General features: G+C 39.0%; 1 protein-coding gene across 4 annotated transcripts in view; it reads right to left on the minus strand.

The window, feature by feature from the left end:
• Positions 1-6,858, minus strand: part of PPP4R4 (protein phosphatase 4 regulatory subunit 4) — a 68,857-nt gene extending 61,999 nt beyond the window's left edge. Inside the window, exons 1-3 of one of the 4 annotated variants that reach the window (XM_081939450.1) lie at positions 6,269-6,405; positions 5,438-5,553; positions 5,227-5,300 (exon numbers count right to left, since the gene is read on the minus strand). In XM_081939450.1, the coding sequence (XP_081795576.1) occupies positions 5,227-5,300; positions 5,438-5,491 (128 nt within the window). In that variant the 5' untranslated portion in view covers positions 5,492-5,553; positions 6,269-6,405. Of the gene's footprint in view, positions 1-5,226; positions 5,301-5,437; positions 5,554-5,643; positions 5,665-6,268 lie in introns of those variants that run through there. The other 3 variants (XM_081939451.1, XM_081939448.1, XM_081939449.1) reach the window with 3 other exon arrangements.
• Positions 6,859-16,964: the final 10,106 nt, after the last annotated feature.

Raw genomic sequence — 16,964 nt, forward strand, 5'->3', positions numbered from 1 at the left:
TGTGGCTTTTTTGTGGTTGTTGTTGTTAGTTGTGAAGTCATCTCCGACCCATCCTGACCCCATGGACAATGTTCCTCCAGGCCTTCCTGTCCTCTACCCTCCTCTGGAGTCCATTTAAGCTCATGCCTACTGCTTTGGTGACTCCATCCAGCCACCTCATTCTCTATTGTCCCCTTCTTCTTTGGTCCTCAATCTTTCCCAGCATTAGGCTCTTCTCCAGTGAGTCCTTCCTTCTCATTAGGTGGCCAAAGTATTTGAGTTTCATTTTCAGGATCTGACCTTCTAAAGAGCAGTCAGGGTAGATTTCCTCTAGAACTGACGGTTTGATCGCCTTCCTACAACATGTTAGCTCAAAAATACAAGTGGTTGAGGATGGTAGAGTTTCTGATATTCAAATACAAGTTTCATATTTGAAAAAAAAATCAAGGAGGAGGAGGAGGAGGAGGAGGAGGAGGAGGAGGAGGAGGAGGAGGAGGAGGAGGAGGAGGCAACAGCAGTTATTCTAGTGGCGGCGGGGGCTTTGGGGGTTCACTTCAGCCGCAGCACCAGGCGCAAGCATCTAGGACTGGCTGCCCACAAAGAACCTCCCCAGGCTTGCTTTGCTGAACACGGGGTGACTGACAATAGTTTGAACGGGCGCGGCCGGCACAAACTACCGTCAGTCGCATCACGCTCATCAAAACAAGTCCAGGGAGGTCCTTTGCGGGAAGCCAGTTCTAGCCACCTGCAAAGGACCTCCCCAGCTTCCGGAGCCTGTGACAGTTGCAAACTGCCGTGCGGTGTTTTCTTGCCACGTGTGCCGCCACACACCTTACCAAAAATCGGGACTTTTTTAAAACGTTGCAGGACGCAGGACAAATTATTAAAAATTGGGACTGTCCCGCCAAAAGCAGGATGTCTGGTCACCTTAGTCTACAATAAAATATTTTTTAAAAAATCTCAACTCAGTTGTTCTGTGTCTCAAATCAGTTCAAATCAAATATTACTCCTTTCAAATCTCAAATTCAAATTGATACAGTATTGCTGCCTATTTCAAATCTTAGATCTTAAGATTTGGATCTTAAGTATTGGATCTCAACTAATTCAATCCTTTTATAGGGAGCTGTCAGACTCTTCGACCAATAGGATTAAACCTCTGTTCCCGCCAGAACAGAAGACCTTGGTGGAAACCACTGTAGTTAGAGCAAGTATCTAACATAAAGTATCATTTAACAAGAGCAGAGGTATTTTTTTACAGGATTCCATAATTTATGGAACACTCTCCAAGAAATTCATTTGATTTGTTCCTAACCTCTTTCAGAAGTAGATTTACAATACTATATTTATATTTCAGCAGGTGGCAATATTTGGGCAATCTTGGCTGATCACAAAAGGTAATTAAGGTTTGCTATAATTAGTATTTGGATAGAAACTCCAGAAATGCTGGCCTGACTGAAAAGTAAAAACAAACAAAATCAAAAGAGCAAGCAAATAAAAAACCCAGCTTGTGTGCAAACAATGGTATGACGGGAGGGGGGGCGACCCCAAAGTATCTTTGCCTTTTTTTTGTTTAATTACCATACATATCTATTGCTCTGAAAACTGGGAGTGATTAGTATGATTAACATTTGTGACATTTTAATTGAATTCTTTGTACCTTTAAAGACTGGAAAACTTATCTACAACTAATAACAGGATACATTTTATGCAGTTTCTATAATTTCTGTACTCCATCAAGGATAATTCTCACTAGTTAAAGAGATATTTGTTTTAAAAAATAGGATATTTTAATCTAATAACGATATGTTATTTTTTTTAGTAATCTGAGTATGAATAAAAATAAGTGGATCTACTATCTTGTGATAGTAATTATAGTAATCCATTTAAGGCCTTCTACTATTGAAAATACTTCTATCAACAGGAGGTAGTAATCACTCATTTAATTGAGAGCATACAGAGGATTCAGGAAGATTAGAATAATAAAAAGGAAATTAAAGATCACAGATTGAGCATTCTCATGCAATCAGGTAGCAGAGTTACCAAATAACTTTTAAATGTTTATTTACTTATTAGATGTACATGACATTAATTATTAAATGTATATGTCACCCAACGACGGGCAATTTAAAAATTGTAAATGAGGTTACTTTCAATATAAATTTTATATATAAAGCAGTCCAGAAAACAAACTTTAAAAACACATCAAAACGTTTCATTACTAAATATTAACAAAATTTAGAGATCAAATTTTCAGATGAGGCTACCTAAGATATTGCAAAGTTTTGGTATGGAACAAATATATAGAAACAAGTTCTTTACATTGGATCACTTCACATTCCCTTCAGGAACACATTTATACTGGAAACATAGCAGCAAGCCTTGAATGTACAAATCTTACATTTATATACATAATCAAGTAGGCCTCATTGCTGTAATATTTATAATAAAGCAAGATTTATTTGTGCACACTATCATAAGATCAGAGGTTAATTTGTTCAAAAACTCTACGTCAGAAACAAGGCACACTATAAAATGTACATGGGAGGGACAAGGCACACTACATACAATGTATTTTTAGACCAAACCAACCCAAAATTTAAAAACAAGTAGAGGAGATTATATTATAGCAAAGAATAGGCTCCAGTCAAATCAATAACATCCTGGTTACTAGTAATATATGGCCACAAATGTGATAACAGAATAACAAAAATATGGATATTACTTGCTCTTCACTTTATGACTCTACTAAAGTCAGTGGTCAGATTCAGCCAGTTCGCACCTATTTGGGAAAACCGGTTGTTAACTTTCTAAACAGTTCGGAAAACCGGTTGTTGGAAGAAATCTTTTTTTTTTTTCATTTTACAGGGCTAATCCTGTAAGGAAGACAGGAAGGAAACATTCTGATGTTGTTTCTAGCCTAATCTTTATTGCCCTGCTTACAGAAACTGCCTCTCTGGTAAACCCTTATTACATTGTAACAGCTAAGGTGAAGAGCCCATTAATGTGAGTGATGTTGAGTTGGCTATGCCCACACGGTCATATGACCACTGAGACACACCTACCCAGCTGGTCATTAGGGCAGAGAACTGGTTGTTAAATTATTTGAATCCCACCACTGACTAAAGTAACCTCCAAATAACCTCCAACAGAAGGTTATTTGGAGTTTAACATGGAAAGAACAACATATAAGGAAACTTAAGCTGATGTCATGCTATTATGTTCATACGCTTTAAAAATAAACATACAGCTATATTTCAGTTGCCTTCATTCAAATTATTATCTTTGAAGTTAAAGTTTTTAATATTTTAATATTTATTATTTTAATTGTAAGCTACCCAAAGGCACTCTTCAGAGTGAGATGGATAATATATAAATTAAATAAATAATTTCTACTTTGCATCAGTAATTATAACATCTAGACTGGAAGAAGTGCTCTTCAAGCCCAGTAATGTATATGAAACACCTAAAGAGAATCTGAGACCAGGATCACTTCCAAGAAACAGGCAATGCACAGTAGCCTTATTTTATAAACTGTAAAAAAGAAAAGCTTGTATCTGCATATTGGTAACACAATGGTTTGTAGAGGACATTTTACAGAGCATTGTATTTTATAATCTGTTTTTAACAAGGGCTGAATGAACCTGCTTTTCATTCATACTCAAGACTGCAATTTGTTCCAAGAGTAACTAATATATATATATATATATATATATATATATATATATATATATATATATATATATATATATATATATATATATATATATATATATATATATATATATATATATATATATATATATATATATATATATATATATATATATATAATATATATATAAAAATCAATGAATACAATAGCCCTAACCCTGAAAACACAAAACCATAAAGATCAATCCTAGTGATCCTTATCCACATCAGTTATTATTACCTCATATCATGAAATTCTTGAATTTTATAAAAGCATCTAAGGTTTACATGCATCCAGTGAAAATATATTATCCACCCTTGCCAACTACCAAATTTATTCTTATTAGAAATAAAGTAGCACAAACCTGCCTTGCATCTTTATAACAACCACATACTAAGAAAAAGGTAGGTGTTATCAAATGAGTCACCAATGACTATGAGTATGGCCTCTGTTACTCTGCCGAGCAAGCAGACATTGTTCCAATCTATGCCTACTTAATGAAGATATTGAAAATGGATTTTGTAGGGTCAGAAATAACTTCATAAGTTTTTTAAAAATAAAATATTTGTTTGCTGTTAGAATAGATTGCTAGATTGTCTGTCTAGGTTTAGAGTAGATGATAATGAAGGGCTGAAGTTCTATTCTACCCATTCTACTCACCTCAAAAAATTCCTTGTAATTATTCAACATTTGAACAAATAGTATATATTAACACTGAAAAAATGTTTTACAATAACATTTTGCTTATAATAAGATATTTTTAAAAAACCAATGAAAGATTAAGGTATTTAATAGATAGGACAGTTATAAAATATATAAAAGGTTGAAAAAAAAGTGGTAGCTTAAGATATATTAGCAAAGTAAAAGCTTCATTTCAAAATAAACATGGCTCTCAAAAGCACTAAATATAACTGATCAAATTTAAAGAAACCTTACAGCTGGCACTTCTTTCAGTTAACATTGTTCAAAGGAGCCAGCCTATATCAAAATCGTTCAGCACTGCACCTTCTCCCAAAAGTCAAAAATCTGACTTTTAGGCAAATAGTGCTCAAGGCAATTAAATGGTGCTTAAGTATGCATTTTCAAAGGCAAAAGCAACTATGTATTTTATGAGGAAATAGAGATAAAAATGTTAAACTATGATTAAAAGCCAATACAGATTGAAATATTTCTCATCCTAAAAATGTACCCTTTAAAAGGTTCCATTACTATATAGCTTTTGAAGGAGGCAAAAATCTGAGTTACTGCATAATCATAGTAAAAACTGTTCTATAAGTATAAAGTGAATCAGTATCAGTCTTATTAATATCATCATTCAGTTTTGTAACTTTCAAACAAGAGCAAGGTTAACGTATAAGGCCCAAAAATAGCCTAGCAACCATTCTCCTATAAGACTATATTGCCATGGAGGTTTAATGGAGTCTTACTGTCACACATTATTTTAATCCTCCTTTTACAGTATCATTACAAGGCAGAACTCAAGAAAACATCACTAAGAATGTTGAGAAGGAAACATTTAAATAAAAAGTACTAAAATGATAGTATCTAAACTATACCTGAGTAGATACACAGCCCTTTCAATATCATTGAGTTCTTCATCAACTGTCAGTCTCTCTATTTCTTCTGGTGTCTGTCAGACATGATACAGAAATTAACGTTATTGACATCTCAGCTCCATACTTCAATTTGTTAACAACCACCTCCACTTTCAAATTTGAACATTCAATGCCACAAGTATATTTATACTACAATCCCACACACACTTACCTGCAAGTAAGTCCCGATGAATTCAAAGGGGCTTACTTCTGAGTAGGCATGCATAGGATTGTACTATTCATCACCAGGACCACTTTTACTTATTCCAGAGCAAGTATGAATTCTGCCTGAAACACAAGAAATTAAATGAAAATAAATGTAATTAAAAGAAATACTAATGGAAGATAAAGTGTGCTAGCTTCAAATTAGTCACGTACTTGACTTCTATGAGTCAGATTGCTGACTATTTTCTCCAGTGTTATCTATTTTAATTGGCAACTGCTCTCCAAGGCCTTAAATAAGGGCCTTTGCTCTGCTATTTGATAAACTACAAATAGGAAGAAAAGAACCAGAGACAAATACAGCTGCCACTTGTCCTCCTCCTCAATTTTTGAACCAGAATGACAGCCAGTAATTTTTAAGCCACTTTCTCTGGAACAGTCTCCTGGAAGACTATGACAGGTTTCAGATATGGTTGTAAGGCCTTTAATTTTAATTTAATCTGATAGCATTCCAGAAATGAGGCAATTAACATTTTAAATTGGTCACTGTAATAAAAGATAAAAATTATATAAGCATAAAAGTTGCTGAAATCAAAGCAGTTGCTATCTAGGATTTCTCTCCCCCACATCTCAAATGCCATTTCTGAAAGCATTACCACCACTGCTGAGATTCATTACCTTATTTATGCAAAGCATCTTTCCAATTTAAAATACTCTAAGCCTGCAGAAAAAAGATGCCATCACATTGTTTAAGAGGTTCGGGTCTGAAATAAGTGCGATTTATCTATATTGATTTTTTTTAAAAAAAAAACCCGATAGATTCATACAGCACATATAATACCTTTAAGCTCCTGCGCACCGGCCTTTCAATGATAGTAAGTTCCTGCAGATCTTCTATATAACCAAACAGATTGTTTTGGCTAAAATCCATTTTGTATGAGAAGATGATTATCGGATGCATGTACTAGGTTGACGCTCCAATCCGTACCAAATCAGAGTTCTTAGTGGGCACGCTTCACATTGCACTGAGGCCCGAAAAAGAGCAAAAAAAAAAAAAAAAACCCACCACAATTTTTTTAAAAAAAAAATCAAAAACCCGGAGGACCTCTCTCTTCTAAAAGATGTACTAGCGAAGGTGGGCGATAGAAGCTGCTTCGCTCCAGCTGCTCCCTCTTCCTCGTAGGAAGCTGAGCCCCCACCAGGCGGGAAGATCCTCAGCAAACACAATGCGGCAGCACCACAGCTCTCCGCCGATGCTCGTTCGGCTCTGAAAGCATCCCTCGCTACTCGGCCCAGGTTTCGGCAAGGAAACTTTCTCTCCCGCTGCTTCACTTTCGCCTCAGTTCCTCCGCCGTTTCCAGGGAGAAGGAGACACCAACATTTCCCCACCTCCGCACACGCGCGCGCGCATACACACGCCCTCTTCTCCCTTTTTTTGCTCTCGTCAGCCGGCGGGCTGGGGGGTGGTGGGGGCGGATGAGAAGCAGAGGTGAGGGGGAGGGAGGAGGAGGAGAAGGCTCTGGTCCGAGTGGCAACTTTTCTTTCTCCTGGTTCTGAAGTCGGAGGCAGCTTTAGGCGTTCAAGTCCAATTGAAAGGCGAAGGCGGCGGCGGTGGAAGCGGAGGCGGCCGGCAAGATCCTACAAGAAACCCAAAATAGGGATGGAGAGGACATGCGAGGCAAAGAGCAATAATTCCGTATCCTTAAAAAAAAACTTTAAATCTTAAAACGGGGGGGGGGGATTTCTTTTGAAAAGGGAAAGGCGTACAGTTAGCCAGTCATCTTACGATATGGTGGGTCGAAAGAGGAAAAAAAATGAAGAAAGCAGTTTAGTTACGAGAGGAGCTAAGCGTAGATTCCCAGGAGGTGGGGGGGACTTTGGCGGGAGAAGAGGACGTCGGAGGAGAAAACTGAGGAGGAATCTTCAAGGGAGGAATTTGATTGAGAACAGGCGTTGTACCGGGTGTGTGGCGCGAAGATAAGCTTTCTAGAGGTTTATCGGCGATAGTTTGTGCTAAGAGTAGCTCCTACATAGGTGTGTGTCTCTCTCTGTGTGTACTAGATTTTCTACTCCTCTTCGCCCGCAAGACGGCCCGCTGTCCTCCCCGAGAAGGCGAGGGGACAACGGGCGGGAGGGACTTGCGAGCCAATCTGTTCCCCGACCGGCTGAGCCCCAGCTGAGGCGAAGGGAGAGAGAGAGAGAGAGAGAGAGAGCCTTAGCAATGGGGGCCACTTAGGGCCCGCTGTAGTGGTCCGGCTTCATGGGCCCTGGAAGCTTGTTCTCGCCCCGCGGCCAAAACGAGCAGGCCCTCCGGGCAGACTCCTTGCTCCCCCCCCACCCCCCGCACGACTCGCGAGGCCCAAAGCCGCCGTGCGGAGATCGGAAAGAGTAGGAGCCGCCTTCGCCTCTGCTGGTAGTGGCTATGCAGAGCCCGTCGCCAGGGTAACAAGCAGCTACCGGGGCCGCGGCGGGGCAAAAAGGACTCTCCGAATGTGAACGCCTTTAGGCGAGGATGAGCGCTGCTGCGGCCGCTGTCTGGGGTCTCTCCCCCTCCCCCGCTTAGTCCAACTGGGGTCATTTTTTCCGGCCCACGCATTAACTCTACCCGTGTGGTTATTAGTCAAGAGTTTTTTTTAAATGTCAATTTTTCCCTGTGGCTTTGCTGGCAAAATCTACTCTGAATATTTGCTGCCGTTCTTCTGAGTCCTACTGTTGGGATTGGTGGGGAAGGGGGGCTCTTGCTTGATGCCTTTGGGCCAGGTTCTTTATAGCTGGATTCATGTACAGTAAAACACAGTCTCGCTTAAACATAGTTTAGCTTATTAAACATAATAGAATAGAATTCTTTATTGGCCAAGTGTGATTGGACACACAGGGAATTTGTCTTTGGTGCATAGTGTACATAAAAAGACATGAAAAGATACATTCGTCAAGAATCATAAGGTACAGTGCTTAATGATAGCCATAGGGTACAAATAAGCAATCGGGAAACTATCAATATAAATCATAAGGATACAAGCAACAAAGTTACAGTCATGCAGCCATAAGTGGCAGGAGATGGGTGATAGGAATAATGAGAAGACTAATAGTAATAGTAATGCAGCCATAGAGAATAGCGTTGAGGGAATTATTTCTTTAGCAATGATGGGGTTGTGGGGGGGACGGTACTTGTGTCTAGTTGTCTTGGTGTGCAGTGCTCTATGACTGGATTCACATGCTAAGCCAAAACCAATCCAGTTACATCATGGCATGACGCAAATGCATGATACAGGCTGTTTCTCAACCTGCCCCCCCCCAAAAAAAACCTGCCACCCCAAAAAGTAAAGCTTATGTTTCTTCCCAGCAGAGCTCGGTTCCTAAATGATTCATGGAGACATCCATTTAGTTTTCCTGGCAACATATAGAAATGGTTTTTCATTTATATATGTTGGCACTTATTTCCCAAAGGACCTTATAAAGGTAGCTCTTAAGATTGCTAGTTAGGTCCCTTCCAAGTCCTAGCCTGCTCTGACCTTGTTTGGTTTCTGAGTCCATCTACAACTTAGTATATAGAAGTCTATCACATTGCCATAATTTTGACCATGCTTTGTTGGTAATTTTATTTATTTCAGGTAGGTTTTAATAATAAAAGTATCATCAATTGAAAGAGACAAAAGTTTCATGTGGTATAACATTCTCACAGTAGTCAGTCACAGCCCTATGGGGAGCCTCTTGGAATGAACAGAGTAGCACTCCTGTTCTTCAGTAACAGCACATTCTAAATGTGTAAGCAATATATAGACATTTCAATTGGTAGTTGTTTCAAATCTGCCTCGTTGGTGGACATCATTATATTTTCTGAGGCTTCTCCTAGCATGTGGTTCATATTATAGTTCTCCCATCATTCAGCTCCACTGGAGATGTAGATTTCAGTATTGTTAAGAGGTAGAGAAAATCTGTTCCTTTTAAGTCATGGAAAATGCTCCTCTTACATTCCTTTTACATTGATTGATTGATTTTAACTTATGGCATATCATACATGGGCTTGATATATATATTTCACCTTGATTAGAAACACAGTAAAATATGAATGTTAAAAAGATCTACATTCAGTTACAATGTCTAGGCCATCTAACCATTGAAGCACAGTATCATTTTTATGGGGGAAAATCAGGACCAATATAGGCCCTCATCTTGCAGCCGGTCACAATGTGATATTCAGTTTGATTAGGACCCTGCCTTTTACATGATGACCTTGGTTAAAATTCTATTCAATTAAACTTACCAGATGAATCTCTCATTTCTCTGACTAATCTATTTCATGTGTGATTGCTGTGAGAATAACATGGAGAATATAATACTGAACTTAAAGCTGTTTGGAGTTAAAATATAACAATAACAACTATGTACTATATTGAATCTTAAATATGTTATCTAATCTCAATTAAGTACAGCCCTCCAATGCTGATGGTATCTTCCAATAAAGATTGTCTGTCATTACTGTATTTCTTAGAAGTTCAGTTATTTTCAGGATAAGAACACTGCTTCTGTATCTGTATTTTCCTCTTGCATGTTGTCCTAGAAAAAAAATTAATAACAGAACCAAGATTGAGGTATAAATTAAATAAAGTGGTTTATTATTTGACTTCATGTTTGTCCATATTACCCTTTCATAATGAGAAGTCACTAAGATACAAGGAAGCAAAAAAAATCTGCAAATGATAATAATGAAACTGTGAAGCAGCAGTTTCTTAGCAACAAATTGAAAGCCATACTAAGTAGTATTCATATTTTTAATCAAAGATTGTGAAATTAACAGTTTGGCATCTGTATTCTAGGTATTTATTTATAGGGGGTGTTCTTATGGATCAAAACTTAATATTGCATTTAGTTGTGTTGCTTTTCAAGATAAATATGTTTTCTCTTCAAGATAAATATGTTTTCTCTTCAAGAAAAACTAGCACTCTTATGCAACATATTTAAATAGGAATTAAACTAATGTGAACAAATCCTCAAAATATCTTTTATTTCAAAAGCACAAATTATTTTGTTGTATTATTTGGTCAAAAACATGTGCATGGATTTAAATATAATCATCCCCATATTCCAAAAGGAATAAAGCAATTTAAAGGAATATATTAGATTTAGAGGATACAGCAGCTCATCCTTCTTTACCACCTGTTTTAAAATCCACACCATCTATGGAAATTTTCACCCCAAATTCAATACCAAGAGACTATGCACCAACCAGAAAGAGGGCAGGCAAGGGGTGATGAGTGTCAAAAGCACTGGCCTGGGTGAAATCCAGAGTATCCAAGAGTATATCAGTGAGATGGCACTCAAAGAAGAACTGCTGAGAGAAAGCCTGAGCAGGAGCAGACATGAGAGGAAGTTTAAGCAGAGGAAATGCCATGACTAAACCAGAGACTGCCTAGGATGTGCCATCAACAGATACGTAGCTGAGGTGGCAGATATTGGAAAGATATCATGGAGGCATTCATCATAGCAGCAAAATTATAGCACTAGGTGCCTGTTCTGTAGAAGCAGAAGTCTACCACACTAGATAGGACTTGGGGTATGTAGAGAGTATGTAGAGGCCTCACAATCTGGCACTTAGTGGCAGGCTATATGATATAGGCAACAACAGCATACATTAAATGGCACAACCAAGTAGCTGGCATTATGTACAGCAACGTCTGCACAAAACTGTATATTGACTAGACCCAGGTCATCTCCAGATAGGAGATTACATAGGTCATGGAAAACAGGAGGGCTAGCATGCTATAGCACTGACAGGCAGATACTAGGCAATCATCCAGACCTTGTGGTAGTAGACAAGGACCAGAAGACGGCAGTGATGATGGATGTTGCAGTGCCAAGTGACAGTAACATTAGGAAGGAGGATTATGAGAAGCTGGAAAAGAACCAGAGCCTGAAGAAGGAACTAGAGACATTGTGAAACATAAAGGCCAAAGTGGTCCCGGTGGTGCTAGAAGCACTTGGGGCTGTGCCTTCTCCACTGGGAGAGTGGCTCCAACAGAATCCAGGAATGATATCAGAACTATGTGACCAGTAGAGAGCAGTGATAGAAACAGCCATGATACTGCCCAGAACGTCCAGCTCCCAGGACTCTTGAGAAGACACGTGCCAGAATGATGAAGGGAATAAATATAACCTACAGTAGTACTACTGAAGGAGCAGATTTGTGACTTGGCAACTCTTCTAGACTCACAGCTCTTGCTAGAACAGCAGGTAGAGCCTATGGCAAACAGCTTTGGCTAATGCACCAGTTTCACCCCTACATGGAGCAGGATAATCTTGCTGTGATTATTCATGCTCTCATCAACACCTGCTGTAGACAGTAGAAGATGACCTTGATGGAAATATGCAAGAATTGTAATCCTGGAAAAAGAGGCTGAAGCATTTTTTAAGACCACAACAAAGAGTTAACATTTGGAAGCAGCTCAGGGAGATGCCTCTCTAATTAACTGAATTATAAGGAGGGGGAGAAACAGCTCAATCAGATTAAGCTTTCTTGTGGAGTTGATTTCTTGGTCAGGTCTGTCCAGCAGAATTTATATCTGCTTGACTAATGTAACACGGTCTATATGGGTTTGCTTTAAGTTCACTCAGGTCCAGTAGGTTCAGAGTACAATGGCCCATATGCTGCCTGACATTCACCAATAGGAGCACATTACTTCAATGCTGCAGGGTTTATATTAGTAACCAATAAGGTTTTGAGTGCCCTTTAAAGTGCTGATTCTAATTTACAATCTCAAGCTAGTCTTACATAGCTTGCTGCTTACATATCTGCAGCAATGTATTCTCTAGATAAAATCAGTCCAATCTGTCCAGAAAAATAATTAGGAGGGACCCAATTGATGGAGGGAGTGGGGATCAATGGTTTCACTTTTCAGTGTTTGATTGGAGTAGCTTCATAATGGACATTGCTTAGGTTTGATCCTGATTGTCTTCCAGAAGCTGCTCAAAACCTAGCTTTTTCAGAAGGCACTTCTACATTCATCCCATAGTTAATTGGTTTGGTTAATTTAACATTCTTCATTGTCTTTCATTAGTATGGTTTACTCTTTATTTTTCTTATGAATAATTATTTGTATTTATATATCCCTGAGAGGCCTTAGGGAATCAGTGATCGATAAATGTAATCCATCATTATCATTATGTACTGTAAAGAGAAGTTGAAATCAAGCATGCGCTCCCCAATTAATAATTCACAATTAGCATCAGTATAATAATCAAACTCCATATAGCCACCAGTTAACATAACCACTGCACCATAAACATACCTGAAAAGTTCTTTAAAAGTAGCATTTTCACTACCTCCCTGTATATTAGTAAGGCAAGGCCACCCTGATATGAGGCAAGCTACTGCAAATGAAAAGGGGCAGAGCAAGAGCTCATTTCTGAAGCTTTACTTCTCCATTTTCCTTGATATGGATATTTTCAGCATGCCCCCTCTGCTTTTTTACACTGGTGGGCAGATTTTATTCAAAGCAGGTGGTCTCAGAAATAACTAGGATTGAAGTCTGTACGACTACAACTACTAGGCATTTGAGTTGGCATGTACTGGCCAATGCATCACCTGCAACAGATATTACAATTTCCAGGTGGCCTTCTAGAGTAGCTTCATATAGAAATTAATCTAGTCAATCTCAGTTATCTAAGGATGATGTGACAGCGTGTAGGTAAACATAATGCATTTCAATGGACTCAGCAGGCAGGTGCACCAAGTAGGTAACACCATTTTGCAATTATTAACTCTGCATGTACAATAGAAATTACTAAATAATGAAATTATTCTGTCACAGAAGAAATTAAGCTGATGGTGCAAAACCCAAACCCAAGAACAACCTGAATTTATTTCTAGATACTACAGATAAGTTTTAATGTCACTTGCCACAACCTGGTAACTTCAGAGGTTTGGGGGTTAATATTTTTCTTCCACAGCTAGGAATTTGTCCAGCACATTTGGATGATTCCACACTTGGGCAGGTAAATGCCATTAAGCTCTATGGCAGGGGCGTCAAACTGGCAGCCCATAGGCCGGATGCATCAAGTACAGGCCACATCCACCCCAACTCCACAAAGAGAAAAAGCATCATGTGATGGCTATGTGAACAAACAAAAGTGCCATTGCCTTGCTCTTTGTTTCTGTTAGTCTGGTCCTAAGAAAGATAATGAATAGAGAGATCAAATTCAAACATCAAACAAACAAGAAATGTGGGGAAGCTTTCTGTCCTCCCCTTCATCTAGATTGTATCTATCTATAGCAAGCCACAGACAGCACAATCAAAATTTTGTAAGAGAATACGTATTAGAGAATGAAAGAAAAGAAAACATAACAAAACCCAACCACAGCAATGCATACATGTATACCTAGCAAATCTCCTGAATCATACAGTAGAACGTCTGGACACAAATGCTTCTGACCACAACCAAATCGAGTTCCGACCAAAAAAGTCACTTTTTCCCCCACTGCCAATTTCCCCTTTTGCACCATTTTGTTTTGTAAGCGTCAAATTTCCAAAATTAGGTTCGGGCCATGACCAAATCGATTTGTGACCAAAGTTATGGAACAAATTATGGTCGTGGCCAGAGGTTCAACTGTATGGTGAATGGTATTAAAGGAATAAAACCATATTAAATGAATAATACACACACTATAATCAGACATGAGGGGGCAGAGGCAAGTAAAACATATAACTCACTTGCACCTACATCTGATTTCTATCATGACATCATTACTTGTTTCGTCATTATTCTAGCACGGTTAGCTGCAGAATCTATACCTCCCCCCATCTGAGAAATAAAATATGTGCCAATGTAGAAAAAAATGGCATTTGAGCCATTACACTGCAGTGATGAAATGCTTTGTCACAAGCAATTCATCTTATGGATTTAAGTGGGCTGTAAAGACACATTCATTCTTTCATGCAGTTGACAGTAATTGATAGCTTGTTTTAGCCAGAAGAAAATTGTTCTGTTGAATAGACATTTATGGCTGCTATTTTTAAAAAATTCATCTTTAGGATATTGATTTTATTTTTAAAAAATTATTTTTATCTGAGTCATTATCAGCCAGTGAATAATCTAGAACAGCACCATGTTCAAACCAAAGAAATAATAAACCAGAATCATGGATGGTTCATCATTTCCATTTTGCCATCACAAATCTCAAATTTTCCCATTTTCACATACTGTATGCTATCTTTATACACTGCACACACTGCAATTATGTAACAACTTAATCTGTGGCATGTGATAATACATTTTAGGAATGGCCATGGTCCAGTGATCGAACACATGGCTTATATGCAGTTCCCTATCAAGCCAATTCCTAGGTTTAATTCTGATATTTCTGGATTGGCCAGCAAAACGTTTTATGTATTAAAAATCCAAGGAGGTGCACCTAAGTCTTCCTGTGGCCCGCAGAGCTTCATCTACTGCAGTTGTCAAACATTATCAGCATTGTTATCCAACTTTCTAAGAAAAACCATATGAAAATTGTGTGCAATTTCTAAAATGAGTTTAACACCATTTAGAAAACAAGAATAAAAAGAATAAAACCTATCATTCTTTCAAAAAAAAAAGACAAGAAGAAAACCAGCAACAAAATCTAGATCTGGATGAGTCCTCATTATCACCATTTACTACAGCTCTTGCTGTACTTACAATTCACTGGAGGTGAGCCCCTACTCATTAACTTGGGTTCTAGGTTGGGATTGTTGCTGTTGTACCAGCCTCCCTGCTACATACCAACCTCCTGCCTCACATGACTCCAACTCTGGGTTAGCAGTGAAATTCTCCAGACTTATGGACTTCAATTTGCCTTCTCTGTGTCTAGAGTCTGAGATATGCTGAGGAGCTCCTGGCCACTATGATGGCCATGGGCCTATCCGAAATCACCTGGAGCCTGACGCAGGACAGTGGTCACACACACTGGATCTGGTACTCCTTTTGGAACAGTGGCCATATAATCTGAAACTGGAGGAGTTTTTGTTGTCATGGTCAGATCATACCTTGATCACTATGAGATTCTGTGGCACCGCCATCCATTACACAGAGGCCGAACCCATTATACTTGCCTGTCTTGGCAACTGACGCACCTTAATGGGTTTCAGAGGGAGTTGGAGATTGTTCCTTCTGGTCTGCTGCATGTTCATCACCACTTGATGACCACTTGGTCACCACTTGAAATAAGAAGATAGTGGAGGCTTTGGATTGGATTGCATTGGGCTGGACTGTATTGGATGTGGATCCCACCTCTCCTTATGTTTATGAAGCAGTTAAAACTGATGAAATGCGAGAAGCATTCAGGATATTGCTTGTGTTCTAAACAAGCATTCAGCCTGACATAACTTAGAGCTACTATTAAGGCCTATTTGGTAGCAGTAAAGACAGCAAAGAATTAGTACTTCTCCACCCTTAAGGCACCAATGGATAGCCATTTTGCAGACCGGTTTCATGTGATAAATGAGGTGCAGGGGGCTTAGAAAACCCCTTGGATGGATGTACAGAAGAATTTGTTCAGTATCTGTCAAAGTTGTTCAAATTCACTCATAGTTGGGCCACTGGCCATCTTGTAGATCCAAAGAAGAGGCCTAGGGTTTCTTGCCTGATTATCTGAGAACAGTCTGAACCAAATGAGCCTGCTAGTGATTAGATCCTGATGTCAACTTATAAAGCGTTACCATGACTATTATCAAGTTGACATTGGAGGGAGGATTCCATGCATACCTTTGGCCAGAGTCAGATCTCATATTTCTACAACCTCGTTGGTGGATATGATTTATGACACAGATCGAGGGAGGGGAGAGTTAGGGGTAAAGTGCAAAGACCATTAACTGGAAATCAGTTTTGGCTCCACAGAAGAACATGCCAAAATGTTGATCCTAATAAATGATTGGATTTCTTTTGAACTTTGTCTTGAGGCTCGTAAATTAATTAGGTCATCTTTTGAAAACTTGACACCTTATAGTCAGCATTCTGCTCTTCAGTTCTATATTCCTCCTGGCTTTTTTAGGTGTAAAGGATTCCAGAGGTGATAATATCTTCTTTTGAGTTAAGGGTTGTTTCACTAGAAACAAGAAGCCCTGGTTCATCCTCTCCTCAAGAAGAAGTTAATGGACCTCACTATACTGGCAATTTTCATCCAGTATCTAAACTTCCCTTATGGGAGAATGTACTTGAGATGGTGGTTTCACAATTATTTCAGAGAACCCTGGATGAAGTGAATTATGTGAATCCTTTCAATCAGGATTCAGAGCAGAGGTGGGTTTCTGCCGGTTAGCCCTGGATTGGACGAACCGGCAGTGGCAGTGGTGGGAGGCTCTGCCCCTCCGCCCAGATGCTTCTGTTCATGCACAGAAGCATCACTGAAGCACACATGAGCGAACCGGTAGTAAAATAAATTGAAACCCACCACTGATTCAGACCTAGGTATAGCAAAGTGCATTGCTCATGCTTTTGGAAGATATCTAGTGTGGGTGGGATGGAGATTGTATATTCAGTCTCACTGTACTTGACTTTTCAGTGGT

Source organism: Natrix helvetica (assembly GCF_964273705.1).
Source record: "Natrix helvetica genome assembly, chromosome: 1".
NCBI classification, from domain to species: Eukaryota; Metazoa; Chordata; class Lepidosauria; order Squamata; family Natricidae; genus Natrix; species Natrix helvetica.